This window comes from Notechis scutatus, chromosome 2 (genome assembly GCF_049901735.1).
Source record: "Notechis scutatus isolate UNSWTSFEM ecotype Mainland chromosome 2, rNotScu1.2, whole genome shotgun sequence".
NCBI lineage: Eukaryota > Metazoa > Chordata > Lepidosauria > Squamata > Elapidae > Notechis > Notechis scutatus.
This window is the reverse complement of record NC_142010.1, coordinates 211,968,833-211,990,933: the sequence shown is the minus strand read 5'-3', so window position 1 is coordinate 211,990,933 and position 22,101 is coordinate 211,968,833. Positions and strand designations below refer to the sequence as shown.

At 35.6% G+C, this 22,101-nt stretch overlaps 1 protein-coding gene across 4 annotated transcripts in view; it reads left to right on the top strand.

Moving 5' to 3' along the window:
• The first annotated feature begins 682 nt into the window (after nucleotides 1-682).
• Nucleotides 683-22,101, top strand: part of MEGF10 (multiple EGF like domains 10) — a 106,313-nt gene continuing 84,894 nt past the window's right edge. For 3 of the 4 annotated variants that reach the window (XM_087957997.1, XM_087957995.1, XM_087957998.1), the window contains exons 1-4: nucleotides 683-945; nucleotides 18,358-18,489; nucleotides 20,668-20,769; nucleotides 21,828-21,928. In XM_087957997.1, coding sequence (XP_087814123.1) covers nucleotides 18,374-18,489; nucleotides 20,668-20,769; nucleotides 21,828-21,928 — 319 coding nt within the window. In that variant the 5' untranslated portion in view covers nucleotides 683-945; nucleotides 18,358-18,373. Of the gene's footprint in view, nucleotides 946-15,550; nucleotides 15,677-18,357; nucleotides 18,490-20,667; nucleotides 20,770-21,827; nucleotides 21,929-22,101 lie in introns of those variants that run through there. The other variant, XM_087957996.1, reaches the window with a different exon arrangement.

The following is a 22,101-nucleotide window of genomic DNA, read 5'->3' as shown; positions in this document are numbered from 1 at the left end:
TCTCTGAAAGAAGAATTATACCCTTTATTGTAAAATGTAATAAATAACATTTATTTGTTTTGGGGTATCCATTAATAATTGCAACCAACCAGTATGTATAAGTAGAAAGAAAGATGCTTGAATTGCTAATTTTTATACAGTTTTGAACTAGGGGTTTCCTTTCTTCCTCCCTCCCTCCCTCCCCCTCCCCTTCCCTCTTTCTTTCTTTCTTTCTTTCTTTCTTTCTTTCTTTCTTTCTTTCTTTCTTTCTTTCTTTTTCCATTGAGGTGCGACACGAAGGATTTCTTGCGATCCAAAGGATTTCTTGCAGAACGGAGTAATGCCGCTCGGCTGGCGCGTCTCTGCTTGGACTGGGAGGAGAATGAAACGTCCCTTTGCTTCACGCTCTTGGGCGGGCGGGCACCTGTTTGCTAGCTCGGACGAGGAATCTGCAGGAGCCCACTCACTCCTCACAAACCATCTCTGGGCCGGAGTTTCGCCGCTCCAAGTTTGCCGAGAGCACTTGCTGCCAAAACCACTTTTGCGCTTTACTGGCCGGCCCGGCTGGGTGGCTTGAAGAGCAGCCTTACAAGCGAATCCCCGAGAAGAAGCGCTTCCGAGGCACAGAAGCAACAGCAGGAGGCGCCGCTTGGCGCTTCTGAGGCGATTCTCCCCGCCGCCCTCCCCGCCCTCCAAGTCCTCCGCGCCTTGTCCCACAGAGCGGGGGCAGAAGAACTCCGTGGGACGGGAGCAGCTCAGCAGTCTCGTCTTCGGAGCTTCGCCGGCATTTCGACTCGGGCCAACTTGAGAGACTTCGCTGTCTTCAGCTCGGACGAACCAGAGCAAAAACGATGGCGTTTTCCAAGGAAGCGCGGTAGAAAAGGAGCAACCTTTAAGTCTGCGGGCACGGCGGCAGAACTTCCAGGAGAGACCCCGTCCCGCCGCACCCACAGCTCAGCTTCGAAGGTGAGGGATGTAGGGAGCAGGAAAGGCAGGTGCCTTATTTCGGGGATGCTGTTTATCGAGGACTCTTTCGGGCGTGGGGGAAGGCTGGGGGCGCCGAGGAGTTCGCGGCGGGGAGGTGGCGATTTAGCTCGCCCCGTTCAGAGTTCGTAAAGTCATCGGGTGTAAAATAATATGAGGATAACCTAAGAGCTCTAGCAGTTCAAAAATGAAGGATCCCCCCCCCCATCTTCCGATGCGTGGCCAGCCGGGTTACGTGTGTGCGCGTTAGAAAACTTAAAACTGTTCAGGTGGTTGTGGAACGGGTAGGTGTGTGGTGGTTAGGACGGCGGGGTTGGTTGTACACGCGAAACCTCTGTTCGATGAACGTGCGGAGGAGGGAAGGGTTCACAAAAGGATCTGGACAACTAACACCCTCCCCCACCCCTCCCGTCGTGTGTTTCTGAGACTGGTTTGCTGCGTGTTGCAGGGGATGATGGAGAGTCACACATACATGCACCTGTGCCGTTGGTGTGTAAAGTTGCGGCCTTCCAAGTGGGAAAATGAAAATGTTGCCTTTTGGCATTATGTTTTTGGAGAGGGAGTAGGGAAGCATACCTTTGTAAGTTCAAAATGCCCATATGATTCTAGGACTTGTCAAATTTTTCAACTTTCCATTTCCAAACATTAGGGGTGCTCAAAAGTTGGGATATGCCTTGGGGATTGTAAAGATATTTTGGTTACTTTAATATTATTTAGATGTGCTTGGTAAGCAATTACATAAACATTGTAACTTTTTAACATTTTGTTTGTTTCATTTGACTCATCCAATGAAGCTAGTTTTCCCCATAAAAGCTAGTCCCATAAAGAACTCCAAACAATGGATGCGATTACTCTTTCAGCTATTCTAGGTTAACTTGCCCACATTTTACCAACTGATCTCTGGGTTTCCAATTTTCATTATCTTCTTAAGAGACTTTTTTTTCTCTTAATATAACTTTGTTTTGAGGGGGAAGGTACTGTAGTACCTTTCCTTTTATGCCGCATTTCAGAAGTTCATTCAGTTTTAAATTCAATTCATTAAGAATTTTACATTCCAAAAAGTTGGGTCAACACCCTTTGTTTCATTAATAATTTGTCATTTGATTTGTTTAATGCAGAGTTTTTTCATCATTCAACCATGAAATTTAAACTACACAATGTCCAATGTGTGTGGGGTTTTTTTTTTTTTTGTTATTATATTACCAGTGTCACTGTCACTACTTTGAATATGTGAAGTGACTCTAAAGGACAATACAACATACAAAGTCTGTACAGTGTTTTTTTTTTTTTACTGAGTGACAGTACACTGTCTTATTTACAAAGCTACCCTTTTTGTGATCCATATGGACAACAAAAATAGCAAGGATAGACTGACTAACTGAATGTCTTGTTTTACAAATGAAAGACTAGCTGTCTGTAATTTGATTCTCCCCAACAACAGCTTGACAGGCACACTAGTTTTCAAACACTTGACCAGTATCAATAAACCAGTTAATTAGATTTGATGGTTTGACATTGCATAGCACTTTCCCATCCTGCTGTAAAAGAGAATCTTTTGTAGGTCTCAGATTTGCGCAGTTACAAAAGCTTCTGGTGTTGTTTATTTGTCTCAGACATGATTAAGTCCTATAGCATTTATTAGAGCTGTTAATGCTTCTATGCTGCAATCTTCAGGTACATGGAGTATTAACAGAAGTGCGTTGTAGCAACAAAATATTTAAAGAAATCTCTTGGGTGACTGAAATAGGCCAATAAAATATGAGCGAGCTCAAATAGTGACTTATTTGGGTGGGAGAAAGAGCAGAGATAGAATAGAAAAATGTCTGGCTAGAAGTTCAGTTCACAATATAATGTTTTATGTAGCTCTAATAGATATAGCTAATAACACGAACGGGATAAATAAACAACAGTTCCCAAGAATTGTATTCGAAATAGATTTAATAGAATGTTCTCTGATTCACCTTTCTCCCTGGTGCCTGTACAAAAAGAGAGGGTGTATCTTGTTTTCTTAAATTGTGATGTGAGGATAACATCAGTAGTGAACTTCTAGAAATAGTTTCTTGGCTCTTTTTGAGAGGACCAGTGATCCCATCTACTGGGATACCAGAGTAACAACAAGGTTACTTTTTGCTCTAGCAAGTAAATGAGATGATAATGAGGTCTTTATGAACAAGAAAGAATTCACAGAAAGAAATAAAATGATAAAACAAAAGTAATCCTTTAATTTTCGTTGATATGGTAATTTGTACTAATGATAGGCAGCATCATTTTTATATTTCATTGATTATACATTTCATTCATGAGCCCGAATGAAGTCTTTGAAACTGTCTTCAAAATAATAGGACAACAGACTTATCCATAAACTTAAGCTATGAGATTTTATTAGTGGTTGAACAGTTTGAGATGACTCTATCATGTAAGAACCACACACACACACAGAGAGAGAGAGAGAGAGAGAGAGAGACACACACACACACACAATTGATTATCTTGTCTGATCCTGATTGTCATTGTTATTCCTTTTTTCTGAAACCTTCAGGAAGTATTACTATGTGCTGGGATAGTCTTAATATAGGATTAGGGTTATACTATGTTTTGATTTTTTAAATGATTGAACTTTTTTGGGATATTTTTAATTTTTATAACACTTGTAGATGAACAAATAGGATTTAAATATTTTAAATTGTATCAATTGTGTTCAGATATATTATATTGCCTCTAGTGGGACATCCTTAAGCACACGTGATTTTTCAGTTTTCTAACTTACTTTTCTTCTTCTATGTTTGAATTGTATGGTTGCTGGTTTTATTTGTTTCGTATCAGTCATTTTACCATCATTTACTTATTCCTTTGTGTTCTATATTTTTAACTTATATGAGAATCAAGGTTAGCAAATATATGAAATAGATAAAATACAATTTCATCCCTTTTCTTTTTCAATTTCAGAACTACCAAGATTGCTTATTTCCTCAATATTGGTTACGCTAGATACAAGACCAAGGCAGACCTTTGAAAATAAATGTTTAGCAGTTGGGAAGCTTAATAACAGAGCTGTAAAAGTGGAAGTTTTCTAACCAGCTAAGCCACTGTTTTGTACTTCAAAAGAATGTGCCCATTGATTGAGCTCCATATGTGATGCAAGGCTGAAACTGAAAACTGGCTTCAGACTTCATTTTTCTCTGTAAACATTCCTGAATGCCCAGTAACACTATTCAAAATGAGAGCATACATAATTAACAATGTGTGTTCTTCATGATGTGCATGCAATATGGGATGTAAGGAAATGGGCTTAGCACAACAGTAAAGTGAGTAACTAGCATGCTGTTGAATAGTTTATTTACATTTTTCGGGGCCAAGTTAAGAATGGCAGTCAACTGTACTAGAGAACCTTGATAACTGATTAATGAATATATTACAGTATATGTGTGTGTGTGTGTGTGTGTGTGTGTTTTCTTAAGTTTTCACGGGTACTTACATGTATGGTATTCAGCTTTGTTCGGGTATTTTCCCATGTCATTATAGTTGTGCTTTTAAAGTTGTAGCAACATTTTGGAAGAATCTCATCTGCCATCATCAGGCTTCTGTATTGTGTTCGTCTGTATCGTCAGACGAACACAATACAGAAGCCTGATGATGGCAGATGAGATTCTGCCAAAACATCAGTACATGTTTTTTGGTGAAGTTTAATTCTGTGCTTGGTGATGTTTAATCCTGTGTTTAATGATGGGATAATTTTCCCTATTCAGCTTTGTTTGGAAAGAAAAAGATTAATCTCTATTCCTGAAAAGAAACTGGTTTGAGAAATCTGGCTAGTTCCTGTGTCTATTTGTTCTGGTAATTGGTTTAACAAGTAGCAACAGCTACTGTTGTGATTTAATTATTTGTATTGTGTTTGAATTTTTTCCTGATTCATGGTTTCTTTTTCTATCTGGGGACGGGGTCTTCCTTCACTACTTTAGTGGTATCTGGCACTGTCCTTTTGGGGTATGTTTCCAAGAGGTGGGATGCAAGTTTGGCACTGACGTTTTACTGCCTTTTGGGTGGCATGTGACCTTTCCTTAAACCTGGATGATCCTTAGGATATCTTATGGGATGAGTGAGACCAGTTGGTATCTTTAAATGGTGCAAAAGGATTGTTTCTCCTGGGTGTGCTCTTTCTGGAGAGCTTAAATGACCTCTCTGTTAAAGGCTTTCACTTTATGAGCAAGAGTTGGCTGCTGATAGTTATAATTGCATTTTAACTATTTTAATTCCTCAAGGTGCTCTGGCACTCTGCCTGATTTGTAACTCTGGTTTGCAGGTATTTTTAATCTAATGATTGGTATTTAGGGCAGCTTTTTGCAAGCAAAGAAGCTTTTTGTATTTTTGCACAGGTAATCCTTGACTTATAACAGTTCATTTAGTGACCATTCAAAGTTACAATGGCACTGAAAAAAGTAACTTATGAACATTTTTTGCACTTACGACCATTGCAGCATCCCCACTGTCATGAGAGGCCAGACGAGGAGAAGTGCTCCTTGACGTGAGTGATGTTGAGTTGGCCACGCCCACCCAGTCACATGATCACCAAGCCACACCCACCAACTAAGCCACACCCACAACCCAGCTGTTAAAAAATTTGAATCCCACCCCTGAATTTTCCTACAGACTTTTTGGGGGATTTTCCCAGGATCTCTGGTCCGGGGGATTTAAAGTTATGAGTTTGGTGGTCCCTGAGGTCCAAAAGCTTGGCGACCCCCTGTCCCAATGTATTTTCTTCCAAACCTTCCCAGACACAATAAAAGGTATTTATTACTTGCATGATACTAGAAGTTAATCCTGAGTTCTCTTCATTTGTAATTTTATCTTAATTGTTTTTATGAATTAATACATTTGTAAGGAATTTAACTCTTCATTAAACTCAAGTAGATGGGTTTTTTTTTATTTTGCACAAAATGAATATATTGAATGACCTAAGTCATTTCTAAAGGGAAGATCCCAAAATTCTTTTGACTGTGATTTATAGTTCCTGTAATTAAAATACCGACAGTACCAAGTGATGGTTTAATTAAGTGAAGTTCTAAAGGCAAATCTACTCCTGAATTTAAGTTGAATAATAAAATATTTTGATAGAGATATCATATGCCATGATGGCACAGCAGTTAGAATGTAGTATTGCAGGCTAACTCTATCCACAGTCTGGAGTTCAATGCTGACTGGCTCAAGGTTGACTCAGCTTTCCATCCTTCTGAGATTGGAACAATGAGGACCCAGATTGTTGGGGGCAATGTGCTGACTCTGGAAACTGCCCAGAAAGTGCTGTAAAGCACTAAGGGGCTGTATATAAGTCTATGTGTTATTGCTATTTCTATATGCATACTACAACAAAAGTAGTAGACTGAGTTCATCAGAGCAAATAGTACTTAATAACTTCCTAAATATTACCAACTTAATTTTAATATATCAATTAAATGTCAAGGTTAAAATTCCGGCCTTTTAGCTGTTATGAAAGATTTTGAACATTTTGGACAGAACCAGCCATACTATTAGGCAAAGTCTTACATAATAAATAAGTGCTCTTCCTATATCTCAATATTGCCTTCAGACATGTGGAACCAAGTAAGGAAAAGACTTTCAACTAGCTTTTAGTACATGGAATTTGCTTTTTTTATTTATCTCACTGTAATTAACTCTAATGACATTCCACATAACCAGTACAGGCTCTAGACGGATCATCTTGTTATTCCCCCAAAGCATGCATCTTTGTTTTGCTTCCAAGAGCAAAATGTCATGGAATGTTTCTCTATGTGGCTATAAATATTCTACATTTAATCTATTAGAAGTATTTTATATACATGCCATGAACATGCAATGGACATACATCCTTAAGAAGTTTTGTCTTTTCCTCCTTAAAATCCATATCTTTACACAAAGAGATGCAAGCATATTGCAATATTTTCACAAGATATATACTCAGCTGCAAACACATCTTCATCTATTGGTTGAAAGGCAGTCAAAACATTTTAACTAAATAAAAATTCCCCTTTTTGTTTTGACTTTTTTCAACAACATCCTGTAAGGCAGATCACAGGATGAAGACAGTTCAATCTGCCTACTCATTTTTATTGTCATTTGGTCTTCTAACATGTTGGGGTTCACGTATGTTGAGTTCTTTCATTCAGCAGTGAAGCAACTGGTGATTGTGAACCATGCTGAAGAATTCAGTGATCTTTGGGGACAACTGTTCTGTAGGAAACCCTTAGATATATCACACTGATATTAAATTATACTGTGATATTAATTCCTTGCAAATAATCCTGACAACAGAAAATTGGTATGATAAGGCTATTGTATAACTAAAGTAACTCATGCCTTAAAATTCAGATATAATAAATAGACAGTAGGAAAACTATTTACTACTTAATCAGTTTAACAATTCTGCAACTCTGGAAGTTTAAAGGAAAGCATCTTTTCCATTTTAAACCTTATGTAACAATAATGATAACAATGCTACTCATGTGACAGCTAGACAAAGAAACCATTATGCATGTTCAACTGCAGTTTCAGTCTGCTTAAATTCAAGGAAAGCTTGGCACAATTAAGCTTAGGAAATATCTGGGATTATTCACTTTTGCTTGCAAACAGCTACAACTTTCAATTACTAGAATCTGCTTGGCTTTATTTCTTTTACAGTTCTTTTGCAGTAATTGCTATACTGTGCAAATATAAAAGTAGAGCATTTTGGATTTTAGATTCGAGGAATATTCTAAAATTGACAACACATGTACTCTTATAATCCCAGTTAATGATAGGTAAGAAACTACCATTTCTTTAATTTCCCTTTGTATTTCATACCACAAAATGACCCTCTCCATGTCCAACCAACCACATTTTTTAACATTTTTCTTTACATTCAAGTTGCCCATTTAAGAGTCCATCTATGGCCATTAAAATGACATTAGTTGCCAATGAAACCAGGTAATTGTAGGTCAGCTTTAATCAAATAGCTAATTCTAATTAATTAAATTAATTATTCTAAGATCATGTCATAAGTAGACCAATAAATTATATTTAAATGTTATGATTTTCATTGAAATATTTTAATTTGATACCATGTTCATTGGCTGAATATTTTAAATTAGATAACAATGATTTTTTTTTTCAATCTGGAAGCAAAAACATTATATTACAAGATGTTATTGAATAGTACTTTCTTCATCCTATCAAAGCATCTAGTCTCAGAGTAATATAGTTAAATCAATAGAAGAGAATGCAAGGTTGAACTATGGAATCCTTGGTGCTCTCTGAGTTTGGTAATTTGCTTGCAGACATTTCATTACCTAATTTAGGGAACATCATCAGTGCTGGTGAGTGTAGGGTTTGCTCCTTGTTTATATGCAGTAGCTTGCTCTGCCAGTATTGGAATGTCTATGGTTTTGTCCTTGGTAGGTCCTTGATTAGGTTATTGTTTTCTGCTTGCCTCATGTTAGTTTCTGCTTATCTGGTTGTTGACTGTTGGAAAGGATATATTCTGGGCTTTTTGTTTCTTCTGTAATCCCTGCCCCCCCTTTGTAGCTTTTTTATTGTCTCTTATGAATGATGCGTAAATGTGGTTTATGTCTATGTGTCTATTGATGGCTGATTTATCTGAATGCCATGCTTCTAGCATCTCATAGCCTTTTCACTGTGTTAACCATTTGTCTGTCATTTTTTAATTACAATTGTCATAACATATAATAATAAATGTCAAGCACCAGGAAAATCAGTAGATTCAGGCAGTTCAGATTAGTATAAATATTTATTGCAGCTTAAGCTCCCTACAGTAATTTGACCAACTAACAGTCAAGGGAATTGAGTGGGAGATAAGATTCAGGGTGGGCTAGACTTAGATCTCTTGCAAGCGCACAAGGGCCTTGTGACTTATGACACATTTGACCATTCCCTCATTTCCTCAGGCTCAGCCTAGTCGTCTCCTACAATAAATTAACTATCATAATATGCAATTATACATATTTCAATTTTATTATTTCAATCTAGAAATAACATATCATCTAAATAACAAACTATTTTGCACTAAGAGCATACCTAAAACAATAATTAGAGAATACCTTTATGGTAATTGCATTCCACGAATACAATAAAATTTGAAAGCTACTCCAGCACACTAGTAGTTAGAGAACTGCAATAATTCAATAGAATCCATAGGAATTTTTTTTGTAAAACATACCTTTCTGATTATGTTTAGCACTAAGCAAGGAACAAGCTGAAGAAACAATTAACACATCTGTGCCTAGTCCAGAAATGGAATTTGTCTATACTAACAGTATAGAGTAATATATTCTTTCTACCAACTATATCAAGCCTTCTAGGGAAAGTGACAACACAGCTGAATAGGTTAAGTTAATAAAGGCTAGACAGACTGTTACTATTTGTAGAAAGCAATTTTGACAAGAAGAACCTTTATTTAAATATAAAAATAATCCTTTGGGATTTTCAGCCATACCAGACATGGTGGGTGGAATAGACCATATGCTGTTCAAAAATACTTTGTAAATTATGCCTGGAAGGCTTGCATGAGCTCTCAGTGAAGAATATCTTAAACTGCAGTGCATCATTTTTCTCTGTCCAAAAAGTTACCATTTCTATATTAAATAATCAATACTAATACATGGAGTTCTTGGTGCTTCTGAGTTTGGTGATTGGCTTGCAGGTGTTTTATTACCTGACTAAATATTATTATCTAGTAATGAAACATTTGCAAGCAAACAACCAGGCTCAGTAGCGTGAAGGACTCTAAAGATCAGCCCGAAGTGTTTTCGGCAGAATCTCATCTGCCATCATCAGGCTGATGATGAAGCCTGATGATGGCAGATGAGATTCTGCCGAAACATTGCTACAACTTTAAAAGCACCACTACAATGACGTGGGAAAATACCGGAACAAAGCTGAATGCCATACATGTAAGTACCGAAAACTTGAGAATATATATATATATATATATATATATATATATATATATATATATATATATATATATATATATATATATATATATATATATATATATATATATATATATATATATGATAGATAGATAGATAGATAGATAGATAGATAGATAGATAGATGATAGATAGATAGATCTTTGGTTATTCGGGTTTTCTCCCACGTAAAATTGGAAGTATCTAGGCAATGTTTCAATGAAGTCTCATTCATCATCTTCAGGCTTGTGTCTTCGGCTTTGTGCTTCTCGGAGTAATGTGAGCTTGCAGCTGCTTCTTCCTTTTAACTGCTAGAGGGGGTGTGACTTGATTGGGTGGGGACTTGGCTGTGTTCTGATTGGGTGGGGGTGTGTTCTCATTGGTTGGGGGTTTGGCTGTGTTCTGATTGATTGGGGGCTTGGCTGTGTTCTGATTGGCTGGGGGTGTGTTCTGTTCAGGTGGGGGCTTGGTTGTGCTCAGGTTAGTCTTAGTTGCTGGGGGATCTGAGCTGGTGAGCTGTGATCCTGCTGTTTGGCTTCGCGTTCGTGGTCATGCCACATCTTCATGGTGGGCGTCAGTTCGCTTCATGTATGGGTCGGAGGGGTTTGAAGCGGGCAGTGATGCAGCTGCGGTACGGCTTCTGGTCCGTGGTCGTGTCTCATCTTCTGTGTGGGTGTGAGTCTGCTTTCTACGTGGAAGTGTGGTGGTAGCATCTTGTGCGGCCCTCGTGCGTGTGGGTCTGGTGTCATTCTTCATGTTAGGTACTCGTTTGTTCATGAGAGCGGGTTTCCAAATGGCTGGCAAAGAATCCTGGCAAGATTATTATCAGGAATCAGAACCCCTGGTCAAGCATTCTGTTTGTTAGGATGCTTCTGATAACTTCACAAGTATCCCTAGTTAAATCTACCTAACCCACTAGACCAGGAAGGCAAGGTATGTTATTGATCCCGTCTGTTAGGAAAGAACATGTAGTGGGTAATAAAGTGCTGGTGTAATTGTGCTTGTTGCCAGGAAAATGGGTGGTGGGTCAGTGGTGAAAGCTAAATCTGGTTCTAGATTCTGCCTCAGTTTACCTTCCCAATAAGTAACTGAGTCGGAAGATCATTTAAAAGCAGTTTATTAGGGTACCCTGTAAAGTGGGGTCTCTCTATGTACAAGGAAGCGAGAGAAACTTGAGCCCCATGTCTCCCTCCTTTTCATAGTTTCCCTCCTTTTTATAGTTTCCCTCCTTTTTATAGTTAACACAACAAAGAAAATGCAGGAGGAAAGTTGACTGGATAGAATAAAAGTAACCTTCTCTTTGCATAGGAAACCAGTTACATGTAGTCAAACATGTTACATATTTGTATCCCATAATATCACACAGGTTAATTAAAATGAGGTCTGACATCAGAAGGGTCGTAATTGTAAGGGAAAAGTTTGTTTACAGTTCACAAAAGAGATCAGCCAAACCCCAAGTTCTACTAACAAATTTGTCTTATCTGGAGCTAGTCTCCAGCTTGTTTATCAGTTTAGGAATGTTAAAAGCTAATAAATCTGAACATCATTTTGAAAAAGAGAAAATAAATCAAATTAAAATACGAAATAACTATGTTAGTTAACAAATAACAAAATCCATGTTATTTGCCCATCAGTGGGGTTTATGGGATTTTTATATTGTGGAATTTTAATGTTGTAAGCTGCCTGGAATCAGTATGTGAGTTGAGTGGCAATAAATATACAGTAAATGTGTTTAATAAACAATTTAATAAATAAGTAGGACAAGATGGCAAGAGTCCTCAATTTAGCTTTAGGCTATGACTGCGAGGACTACTATGAAAAAGCAAATTTCAAATGAATTTAGGTATAGGAAGTTATTTCAAACTGTACATTTTGTATAATATATGTTTGAGGAAAAAGCTGGTGAAAAAATTGACTGATGTCATAGGAGAAAAATGTAAGTAATTTCAAAAAATAAGGTGAAAAAAGAGTAATGACTGAGATTTAGATAGAAAAGGGTAAATAACTTGTTTTTAACTAGGTGTATACATTTTCAAAGCTTGCATTTCCTAAGCGTTGCTTATTGCATCTGTATTTTATAATCTTGATGATTATTTGTTTCATTTAACATTATCATTCTAATGCTGTAATTATTCAAATAATTGTACACCACCTGAAATCCTGTTTTGGATGATAAGGACATTTAAAATAAATACACTTCCTTTAATTTTTATTTGCTTTATTTAAAAGTGGAAGAAAGAAAGAAAGTGGAAAGGAATTTGGTTATTATAGTACTTAGTGAGGATATATTAAATAAAAAAGTAAGGAATTATGTTATTAAAAACTTTACAAGAAGACTTTATTGTCTGTGATTTCAATTTCAGATCTAAAGAATAAGTCTGCATTAATGGTAATAAATACCTACGCAAGCACTTGGTTCAGCCTAGCGATTAGTGAACTTGATTATTTACCTTATTTTGGTTAAATTGGAACTATCAAAGGGCTGCTGGCTGTATACACTCACATGTAGCAGCTCAGTTTCATTTGCTTCTTATTAATCAAATGCTTCAAGGACAGATTTATTTACAGGCAGTCCTCAACCACAATTGAGGCTAACATTTTCCTTGCTAAGCATGACATTTTTGCCATGGATGTTAAGTGAATCAGTGAAGTTGTTAAGTGAATCATGTGGTTGTTAAGCAAATCTGGGTTCCTCCTTTGACTTTGATTGCCAGAAGCTCCCTTGGGAGGTTGTAAACAACAATCCCAGGCCCCTGGAATGCTGCAACCCTTGTAAATGCATGCCAGTTGCCAAGCCCCCGAAGTTTGATCACATGACTCTGGGGATGTTGCAACAGCCATGAAATGTGAGAACTGGTCATAAGTCACTTTTTTCAGTGCTGTTGTAATGGTCATTAAATGAATGGTGGCAAGTTGAGGACTACCTACATTTTTAAATGGTAGATTTGGATTAAAATGAACCAGAATTGATTTTACAGTTCAGTGTGCCAAGACTGGTTCAGACTGGTTAATGTTCTGTCTAGGTATGCCCTGTGGTTGATATCTGAAATTGAAATATTTGGTGCCATTGGTTGAAAAGGTATAATATATAAATACACTTGAATTGTTTTCATCTCAACTGATTTCTATTACATCAAAAATAATATTTATATCAGCCCTAAACTCTGTCAGAGAAATCCTGTTCAATTTGTGAGGAAGTTGTTTAAAACTCAATGCAACTAGCAAATATAATGTAAGTATTTTCTTTATTCCTGCATATGCCCATGTACTCTATATCTGGAGAGGCCTGTTTGGGTCAAGTGAGAGAAGACATCAAATCTCTCTGGGAAGCAATGAATGTAGTCTTTGCTCTTAAATATATTCACATCTAGGTTCTTTGGAATTTATTCTGTAGTAAGCATACATAAGATGCTTTTCCAAAGTAGAATAATGATTTCAAAATGATTGATAATTCAGTCCTTGTTTACTAATAAGCTGCACTGATATAGCCACTACTGATTTCACTATCAGAAAATGCTTTATTTATATGATTAGGGATAGCTTACTTTGTGAAAATGAAAAAAAAAAATACTTTATTCACTCTAGTGTTTCTCTAACATAACTTAATGATTTTTTCCTACAATTCTGAAAGAGATTTTCATAATTTGGTATCATTAATTTGCATGTTTCTTTTACTTTATAACAATAATTGAAAGATTATTTTTATTTATTTATTAGATTTATTTATTATTTAAAAATAATGAAATAGATTGGTTGATTTTTATCAGCAAAATTCTGATACCCAATTCTGAAGATAAAGAATAAATTGCATTAATAAGTGATGCTTTGTTAATTAGTTTTTTTTATATAAGAAGATTTTTTTGGTGCAAGAAAGTGAATTATTCCTGTTGAAAACATATTTGCTTGATATTTTGAGAGATTTCCCTCCACATATTATTTTCTATTCCCTTTGCCTTTTTTTACATGCAGTTTAGTAATGCATGGGATAAATCACAACTTTTTCATTCTTCCAATACTGTTGCAAAAACGTTCTTCATACAATTTTGCCAAGTGAATTTAATCCCTCAAAACATATTATGTTAACATATTATAAGGCAAAGTTTACCAGTGTCAGAAGAGTTTCGTCTATAATCTCAAAGTTTAGCCTAGTTTTATATTTAAAAAAAAAGCTTTATAGCTACTTTAATCCATGCCACATGCAGATGACCTGAGCAAACCCAACAGTAAGACAGAAGCCTTGTTGTGTATACATTGAACAGTTGCTCAAAATCTGATGCACCAGCTGTGGTTTGACCAGTTTGGAAGTTAAGGGAAACTTGATCTTTTAATCTTTATTTCAGCAGACAGATTACAACTGTTTCCAAAATGTACCTGTCAGTTAACCTTACTACAAAATTTGAACAGAGGGCTTTATTTATTTATGAATATATTTTTTAAAAGATAGGAAAAGTTTGTAAAGAAGACACAGGGGTTTCCCCCAATCATTTTATTTGTATTCTTTATCAGCTTGCATACAATAAAAAAGAAAGTTAAAAATTAGTATGATTTTTAGTATGATTAGTATGTCATATTTCCCCATTGATTTCTCTCTATTCTGCTTGATGTAACTGAGCAAAAAGGACTTACTTCAAAGATAATTGATATTGGCTTTTGAAAATAAAAGATTAGGATAATTAGCAACAAAAAGTACCAAATAACCAGCGTACACAAGTATTTTATAATAGACTAATTTAAAAAACTAATAGAAGATATTGTATGAGACAAACTATTGATTCCAGTTGAATGTACAGTCTGCTTATGTATCATCTTATTTTTTTGGCACAAAGTAATACACACTCCAATAAATTATTGTAAATTACTTCACAACTCATGTTGCAACTGAGCTGTAGAACATTCTCTCTTAATTTTTACTATGGAGAGTACATAAGTTTAATAAAGTGGCTCATTAAGTTAATATATCACTAAAATTTTGTTTATTTAATGCAATATCTCAGTAGTTAATTAGGTTGTACTAGAAACAATAATAATTGTTGTAAAATATATGAAAACTCTTTGTGTAGAGTATCCTTTATCAATATTATCTACTTTCTAAAGGAGAATATAGTCAGATTTAATATATTCAAATATTTTGTAAGGATCTCTGTTTGAAAACTGAAATTCCTTTTTGCTTATGTTAATAAAAATATAGTCACATTATTGCTCACACCAAGAATTTAACTTCTGAATTTCCTATCAAAAGATTAATGGAGAATATGCCAGTCTGGGATCATTCAATGTAAAGTGGACAGTAGTTCCTAAACATTCTTCTTTTCTTGTTTCTCAATGCAAGGAAGTGCCTCCTCAGTTCAAACTTATGGTATCTTCATAAAGATTTTGATTTTTTTTAAAGTAATTATCTAAATCACCAGCTTCTTTTATATTCTTCCTATTATAATTAATGTCATTACAGATTTAACAACAGAATAACCATTCATTCAGCAACAGCTTGAAATTACAAGAGTACATAAGAACAAGACTTAAGACTGATCCTCACAGATGCAGCCACAACAGTGTATCCAGATTCAGGCGCTTGGCAATTGGCAAATGGTTGCAGAGGCCCACAGTCACATGATTGCCATTTGTGATCCTTACTGCCAGCTTCTGACAAACAAAAGTAATGAAGAATCTGGCAAGAGATTCTCCAAATAGTGCTCATGTAACATTACATTGAAGAACTATGCATGGTTTGCTTAATCACTGCCACAACTATCTTTGTAAGTTGGTGCAGTCATGCGATATCCTTATTTTTGACTCTGTTGCTTAGTGATGATGTTGCCGGTCCTAATTATCATTGTTAAATAGGGAATAGCTTATTTATGCATTTCTTGATTACTCTGAAATGTTCTCATTACATAATTTAATATTGAGTTATTCTATCACTCAACAGTAAGCTGAGTACAGCCTGAATAGCGTGTTTCCCCCCAAATAAGACCCAACTGGAAAATAAGCTCTAGCATGATTTTTTTCAGGATGCTCATAATATAAGCCCTATCCCCAAAGTAAGATTGTCAGCCAGATGGATGCATTTAGTACCATAGTTGCCCCAAAATAACACCCAATGGAAAATAAGCCCTAATGCATCTTTTGGAGCAAAAATTAATATAAGACCTGGTCTTATTTTGGGGAAAACATGGTAGTAGTCATTAGATGTCTTTATTATATACATCACCAGCATTTTAAGTATAAATCTTCTTTAGAGGATACATTTTCAGTTTTTCAGGGTTGAAATATATAAAATATTTGATGCATTTATTAAATAATCTTTACTCTCAACATATTCTCTTTAGCATTTTAAAATGTATGCCTTAGCATTGGAAACAGCAAGAGTTAAATATACCTTCTGCATTTTATTGCTAATATACTGCTTTAGCAATGCTAATCAGCTGTACTGATTTTCTGTTTTGATTTTTCTTAATAATTAGGCAAAAGATCTAGGATGCAATCATGTTTTACACTAGGGAGTTCATGTAAATAGCTCAAAACTTTTTCACATTGATTTTTATGTTATTGTTAAATGTATTCAGAAGGAAAACTATTGACATTTTTAAAAAAGGAAATACAATTACCTTCTTAATAAGTGAAATACTGCATGTTTGAAATAAAAATGCACAAGCGGGTACAATTTTTAATTTATTTTTGATGTAACTGACTCACTATTGAAAAATTATATACTTTAAATTGTTGGTGTTGATCAGGGGATCTAGACATGCTTAAAGATAGGAGCAGAGTGGTTAACTGTAGTCCCTTCTCTTGTTACCGTTGTCCTATACCACTATGTTGTTGTTGTTTTTTATCAGATGTGTTTTAATATTGAATGTGAGTCTTTTTCTGCAAGCAGGAATTAGTCCTTTTGCTCTTTAAATTTGTACTTCAACATCATGAATTCCTCGAAAGAATAGCAAGAGCTATGGTTGTTCATGCCATTATATTTCATTTGGCTTTCAGTTACTGCCACATTTCAATATAACTTTATACTACGGTTTGTCATTATACTTCAATTTACACAGTTAATAAGATAATATTTTGTGAGAAACTGAAAAATCAAGTAATCAGTGATATCAGCATAATTTACATCTGAATTCACAAATTACAGTTATCTTTGCTGCCACCAATCTTTTGGGCACCAGGGACAGGTCCCATGGTGAAAGGTTTTCCCATGGATCGAAGGTGTTGTTGTTTTGCAGGCTGCCTGCATCCCATGGAATGGACTTCACTTATTTGTGCAACCCAGTTGCTGGCCTGCTATGGACTGGTGCCCGACGGACCAGGGATTGGGGAGCACTGCTTTAAAACATTAATACACATGAGGATACAAATAAATTCACAAATTTTAAGTATTGAGAAATTGAAAGCAGAAGCAAACAACTATAATATGCCTGGTGTACATTGTAGACACTGGAATATATTGATTTATCTACTACACTCAAAATTGATGTCTTGATAAGTTTCTAACTTAATACTCTTTTTATTTCCTCCCAAATTTACTGTCTTTCTCCCTTAACTCACCTCAGGGCTGGGTTATTTATCTATTGTTATATTAACTATAAATCTGAAGCCAACAGACATGGGATGAGCTGACTATCACTTCCCAAAATATCTGGAACTTAGCTGGAGGGTGAAATTTTGATTAGGAAAAGCAGATTAAGGACTGAGTTGTTATAGTTTGTTGCTGTAAATAAACAAAGTTATAGTTCAACTTGAAACTGCTTGGACATTTCATAAAGTACAGACAGGCAATAAAGGATGTAATGTTAATTTCTGAACTCTTGCATGTCACTAAAACAGGTGCCACAGTGGTGGGATTCAAAATGTTTTACTACTGTTTCTGTGAGCATGGCTTGGTGGATGTGGCTTGGTGGGCGTGGCAGGGGAAGGATACTGTAAAATCTCCATTCCCACATCATTCCAGGGGAAGGATACTGCAAAATCCCCATTCCCTCCCCACCTCAATAACCTGCTTTCCAGTTCCATTCTCCTGTGCAGGGCAACAAAAGAAGACCCAGCCAATCAGCTGGGACTTGGGAGGCATAGAATAGATGGAGGCAGGACCAGTCAGAGGTGGTATTTGCTGGTTCTCCGAACTACTCAAAATTTCTACTATCAGTTCTCCAGAACCTGCTGAATACCACCTCTGAGCTGTCACTGCCAAACCAACATATAGTTTAAGCAGAAATATAAGTCTGAAATTTAATGCATTTGCACATGGGAAGTTGTGTTACACCATTCACAATCACTTTCTATTATTTCCTTAAGATTCTGCATGAAGCAGGTTTTCTCATTCTATTGCATAGCAGGACTGGCTTTAGTTGTTTACCCCAAAGTATCTGACTTTATAACAGCTTGCATATTACCTGACCATTAATATTATCAATCCATTTCTTTTCTCTTTTTACAGGCATTTTGTTGAAAAGATGGTTCTTTATTTGGATACTTTTGTTCATTTCATGCTCATGCTTTTGAACCATTGGATAGTCTCAACTCTATGTCTAAATCTTGAGGATCCAAATGTGTGTAGCCACTGGGAGAGGTAACATTACTTTTAATCAATAATTCTTCTAGCATGATTATTTTAATCAGTATCTATGTAAAATTTCCATTACATGCGAATAGCAAGACAAGGGTGACATTATGAAATGACTATGTTAAAAAATATAAAACCAAGCCACAAGTGTATGGATGTATATTTATGAATGGCATAAAACTACTAAAACAGGGTACAAGTATGAAACAAAAATAGAAGCAATCAATGATGCCCCTCATCTATGAAGTAGGCAGACTCTATTTACTGCCCAAGAAGATTGCAATATCTGCAAGAAATATCATTTGCCTGCAAACAAGAATTGCTGGACCACAAAGTAGATGAAGTAATAGAAAATGAAGAAACTAAAGTACTGTGGGACAAATACTTGCCACAAATTACCCCAAACTTAACAATTGTTGATAAGAAGCAATAAAAAGTCTGAAGGTCCTGCAAATATAAGTAGAACAACTGTGGCAAATGAAAGCAAAGGTAGATCCAATAATAAATGGTGCCTTGGATGCAGTCTCAAAATATCTAGCATGCCACTTGAACCCTATTGGCATTGACAAAATCACTATTGTGATCATCATCATTTAATTGCAAAAGTCAGCTCTATTTGGAACAGCTTGCATTCTGTAATATCATCCTTGCATCCTTTAATATCATTGACTAATTACTGTACATCTGCCTATCCCAGGTCTTTGGGAAAGACTCAATAGCTAGACAAAACTGTCCCAAACAGTCTAAACATCTGGAGAACTATGTACCCAAGCATAATATTCATCATTTCATTGTATGCTCATAAAATAATGCATTTTATTATTTTATAGTATTCAATAATATAAAAATTAAATCAAACATGTACCAATGCATACTGTAATTGTTGTTTGTAGTTTTGATGTGATCAATAATTCGCTTCTAAATTTTCTGAGGATGTCCTTGGGCTCATAAATGGAAAAAGCAGAATCAGCAGAATGTGTCTTCTTTTTCTTTGATAAACTATTTGTCAGCCTTCAAGATTTTCTCCCTTTGCTTTGCATCTTTTGGCTGTCATAAGTAACGGGGGAGATTATGGGAAGTGAGCTGGAGGTGTTACAAACTGAATTGTATAAACTGGGGGAGGGAATACATTCTTGCTTAGGTTTCTATTCCTTGCTTTCTCTTCTATGCTATGCGCAGCTGCAAACCTTTATCAAAATATGCCAAGGTCAACGGACAGAAGCCTCATCACCACCTGGAGATGTCCACATGATGATATTCACAACTTTTAATTGGAAGAACCATTTGAACTATCGGGGGTGGGAACATTGCCATACTTTGTATATGTGATTTACACGCCCATTTTCTCAGATTCAGAATTCTTTTGTTGCTACCACTTGATTTCCAGTAAAAGATATCTTTTCTCTAATTAAAAGAGTCTAAGTATTTCTTTCTTGGATTTTGAATGGAGCACCAGCTGACACTATTCTAATACAATCAGCTTGAAGGGAAAAAAAATAAAAAACTGTGAATCTGGCTAGTGGTTTTTTCTTCTTCTAAGTATAGCAACCTTTCATGTGACTTCTCATATTCAAGGGTGTGCAAGAGTAAATATATTAAGTATATTGAAATAATCTTGTATCTGAATTTAATAAGCAGAATTCCTAGCTAAAGGCTGCAATCTGCATCCTACTCTAGTGTCTGGGACTTACATTGTCTAAGTTGGCATAGAATGGGATGAACTTTCTTGGATTATCATAAACAGTTGGTATAAAAAATGGGTAGGTTCTTATTAGATTTGTAAGATATTGTATATTTGATTTTTTTTAAAAAATGAATTGTTTAGATAAACTTGAAAAGATAGGTTCACTTGAATTAAGCTTGTCCCATTTTAACAGTACAGATAGTCCTTGGCTTATGATTGGTCACTTAATAGACATTCAAAGTTACAACAGATCCACTAAAAGATACTTACCACCCCCACTCAAAGTAAGGGCTGTTGCAATGCCCCCCATTGTTATTCACCTTTACGTTTAACCTCAGGGCCATTGCAGTGCGGAATGTAAATATTTTTATGAAATTATTTTCACTATCAGCAATAATGTCTCCCGTCTAACCGTTTATTTCCATCCTATTGAAATTTCTTCACTTAATTACTCAAACGAATTGCATGTTTAATAATTTTATTCCTTTTTTTCTGTCCAGTTATTCTGTTACAGTGCAAGAATCCTATCCCCATCCTTTTGATCAGATTTACTACACCAGCTGTACAGACATACTGAACTGGTTTAAGTGTACACGACACAGGTGATTTTTAGTAACTCTATTTTGATTACCCTTTTAAAGTGATGTTTTTATAAGTACTTAATAGTTGATATATGTTGAAAACAGTAGAAATGTGTTGAAGCATAGTGGCACATTGATAGCATTTGCAAAATCAGATGATATGGATATTTACATGTATAAATTATCTATCTTTCAAGATAGCCTTGAAAATATTATCCTGAATTTTGAAATGAATTATTAAAGAGGAATATATGACTTGCAAAGATCTCCTCTTTTTCTAAAAATATAATTATAGTAAAATAGATATAATATTATTATTTGAGAACAGAAAATTTCAGTTATAATTACTCTGTATTTAATAGCCCTCCTTGTATTGGGCAGAAGTGAAATTATGGCTTCAGCTACGCATAGTGGAGCCACTGTGTGTGAATTGGGCAGTTATTTAAATTCAGGGGTGGGATTCTACTGGTTCTGTCCACTTCTGTAGAACTGGTTGCTCTGAAAAGAAGTAAATGGAGAGCATACATAGAACCGGTTCTATGTCTGCTGCTGTTTTGGCCCACCCGCCGGTGTAACAGTAGTTACACTGGTTGGATCCCACCCCTGTATAAATTGCTTTAATAAATGAATGCATGTATTTATTTACTGATTCTTTTTGAATAATTCAGAATTTGTTTTAAATGTTGAATCATTTTGAGTTTTAAAAGTTCTGAATTTGTAAAATGGTGACACATGAGAAAAGTATAGTTTGTTCTTGCTGTGCTCCCTTGTCTGACAATAGTTTTGTGTATTTAAAAATTAAATATTGCTCTGAATGTGTACTAATTCATTAGTTAAAATATTTAATAACAAATGTAAATTACAAATCCATATAACATCAGCTGCAATTCTGAAGTATTTGTCACAGACCTTGAAAAGGATCTCCATTTGCAGATAATGGAGTTTGCTGGTAATGTTGTTTATCTTTCTTTGTAAGGGATGTAGCTGATTTATAGAACAATCCAATTTATCCATAAATAGCCATAGCTGGATCTTTTGAAATAGTTGTTCACAAATTTTACATGTCCATATTTTAACAGAATCAGCTATCGAACCGCTTATAGGCATGGAGAAAAGACTATGTATAGACGGAAATCTCAGTGTTGCCCAGGATTTTATGAAAGCAGGGAAATGTGCATTCGTAAGTAAAGTTATTGTCATAAGAATATCCAACTCTTGATAATATGTTAATGAGAATGCTACTGAGAATTCCCCAAGAAACAAAATGTCTTTAGAAGAGCAGTGGCACAAATATGGTGGTTTACAGTTATGGGATGCTTCTGTGACACTAATTGATGGGGGAGGGGGGAAGGT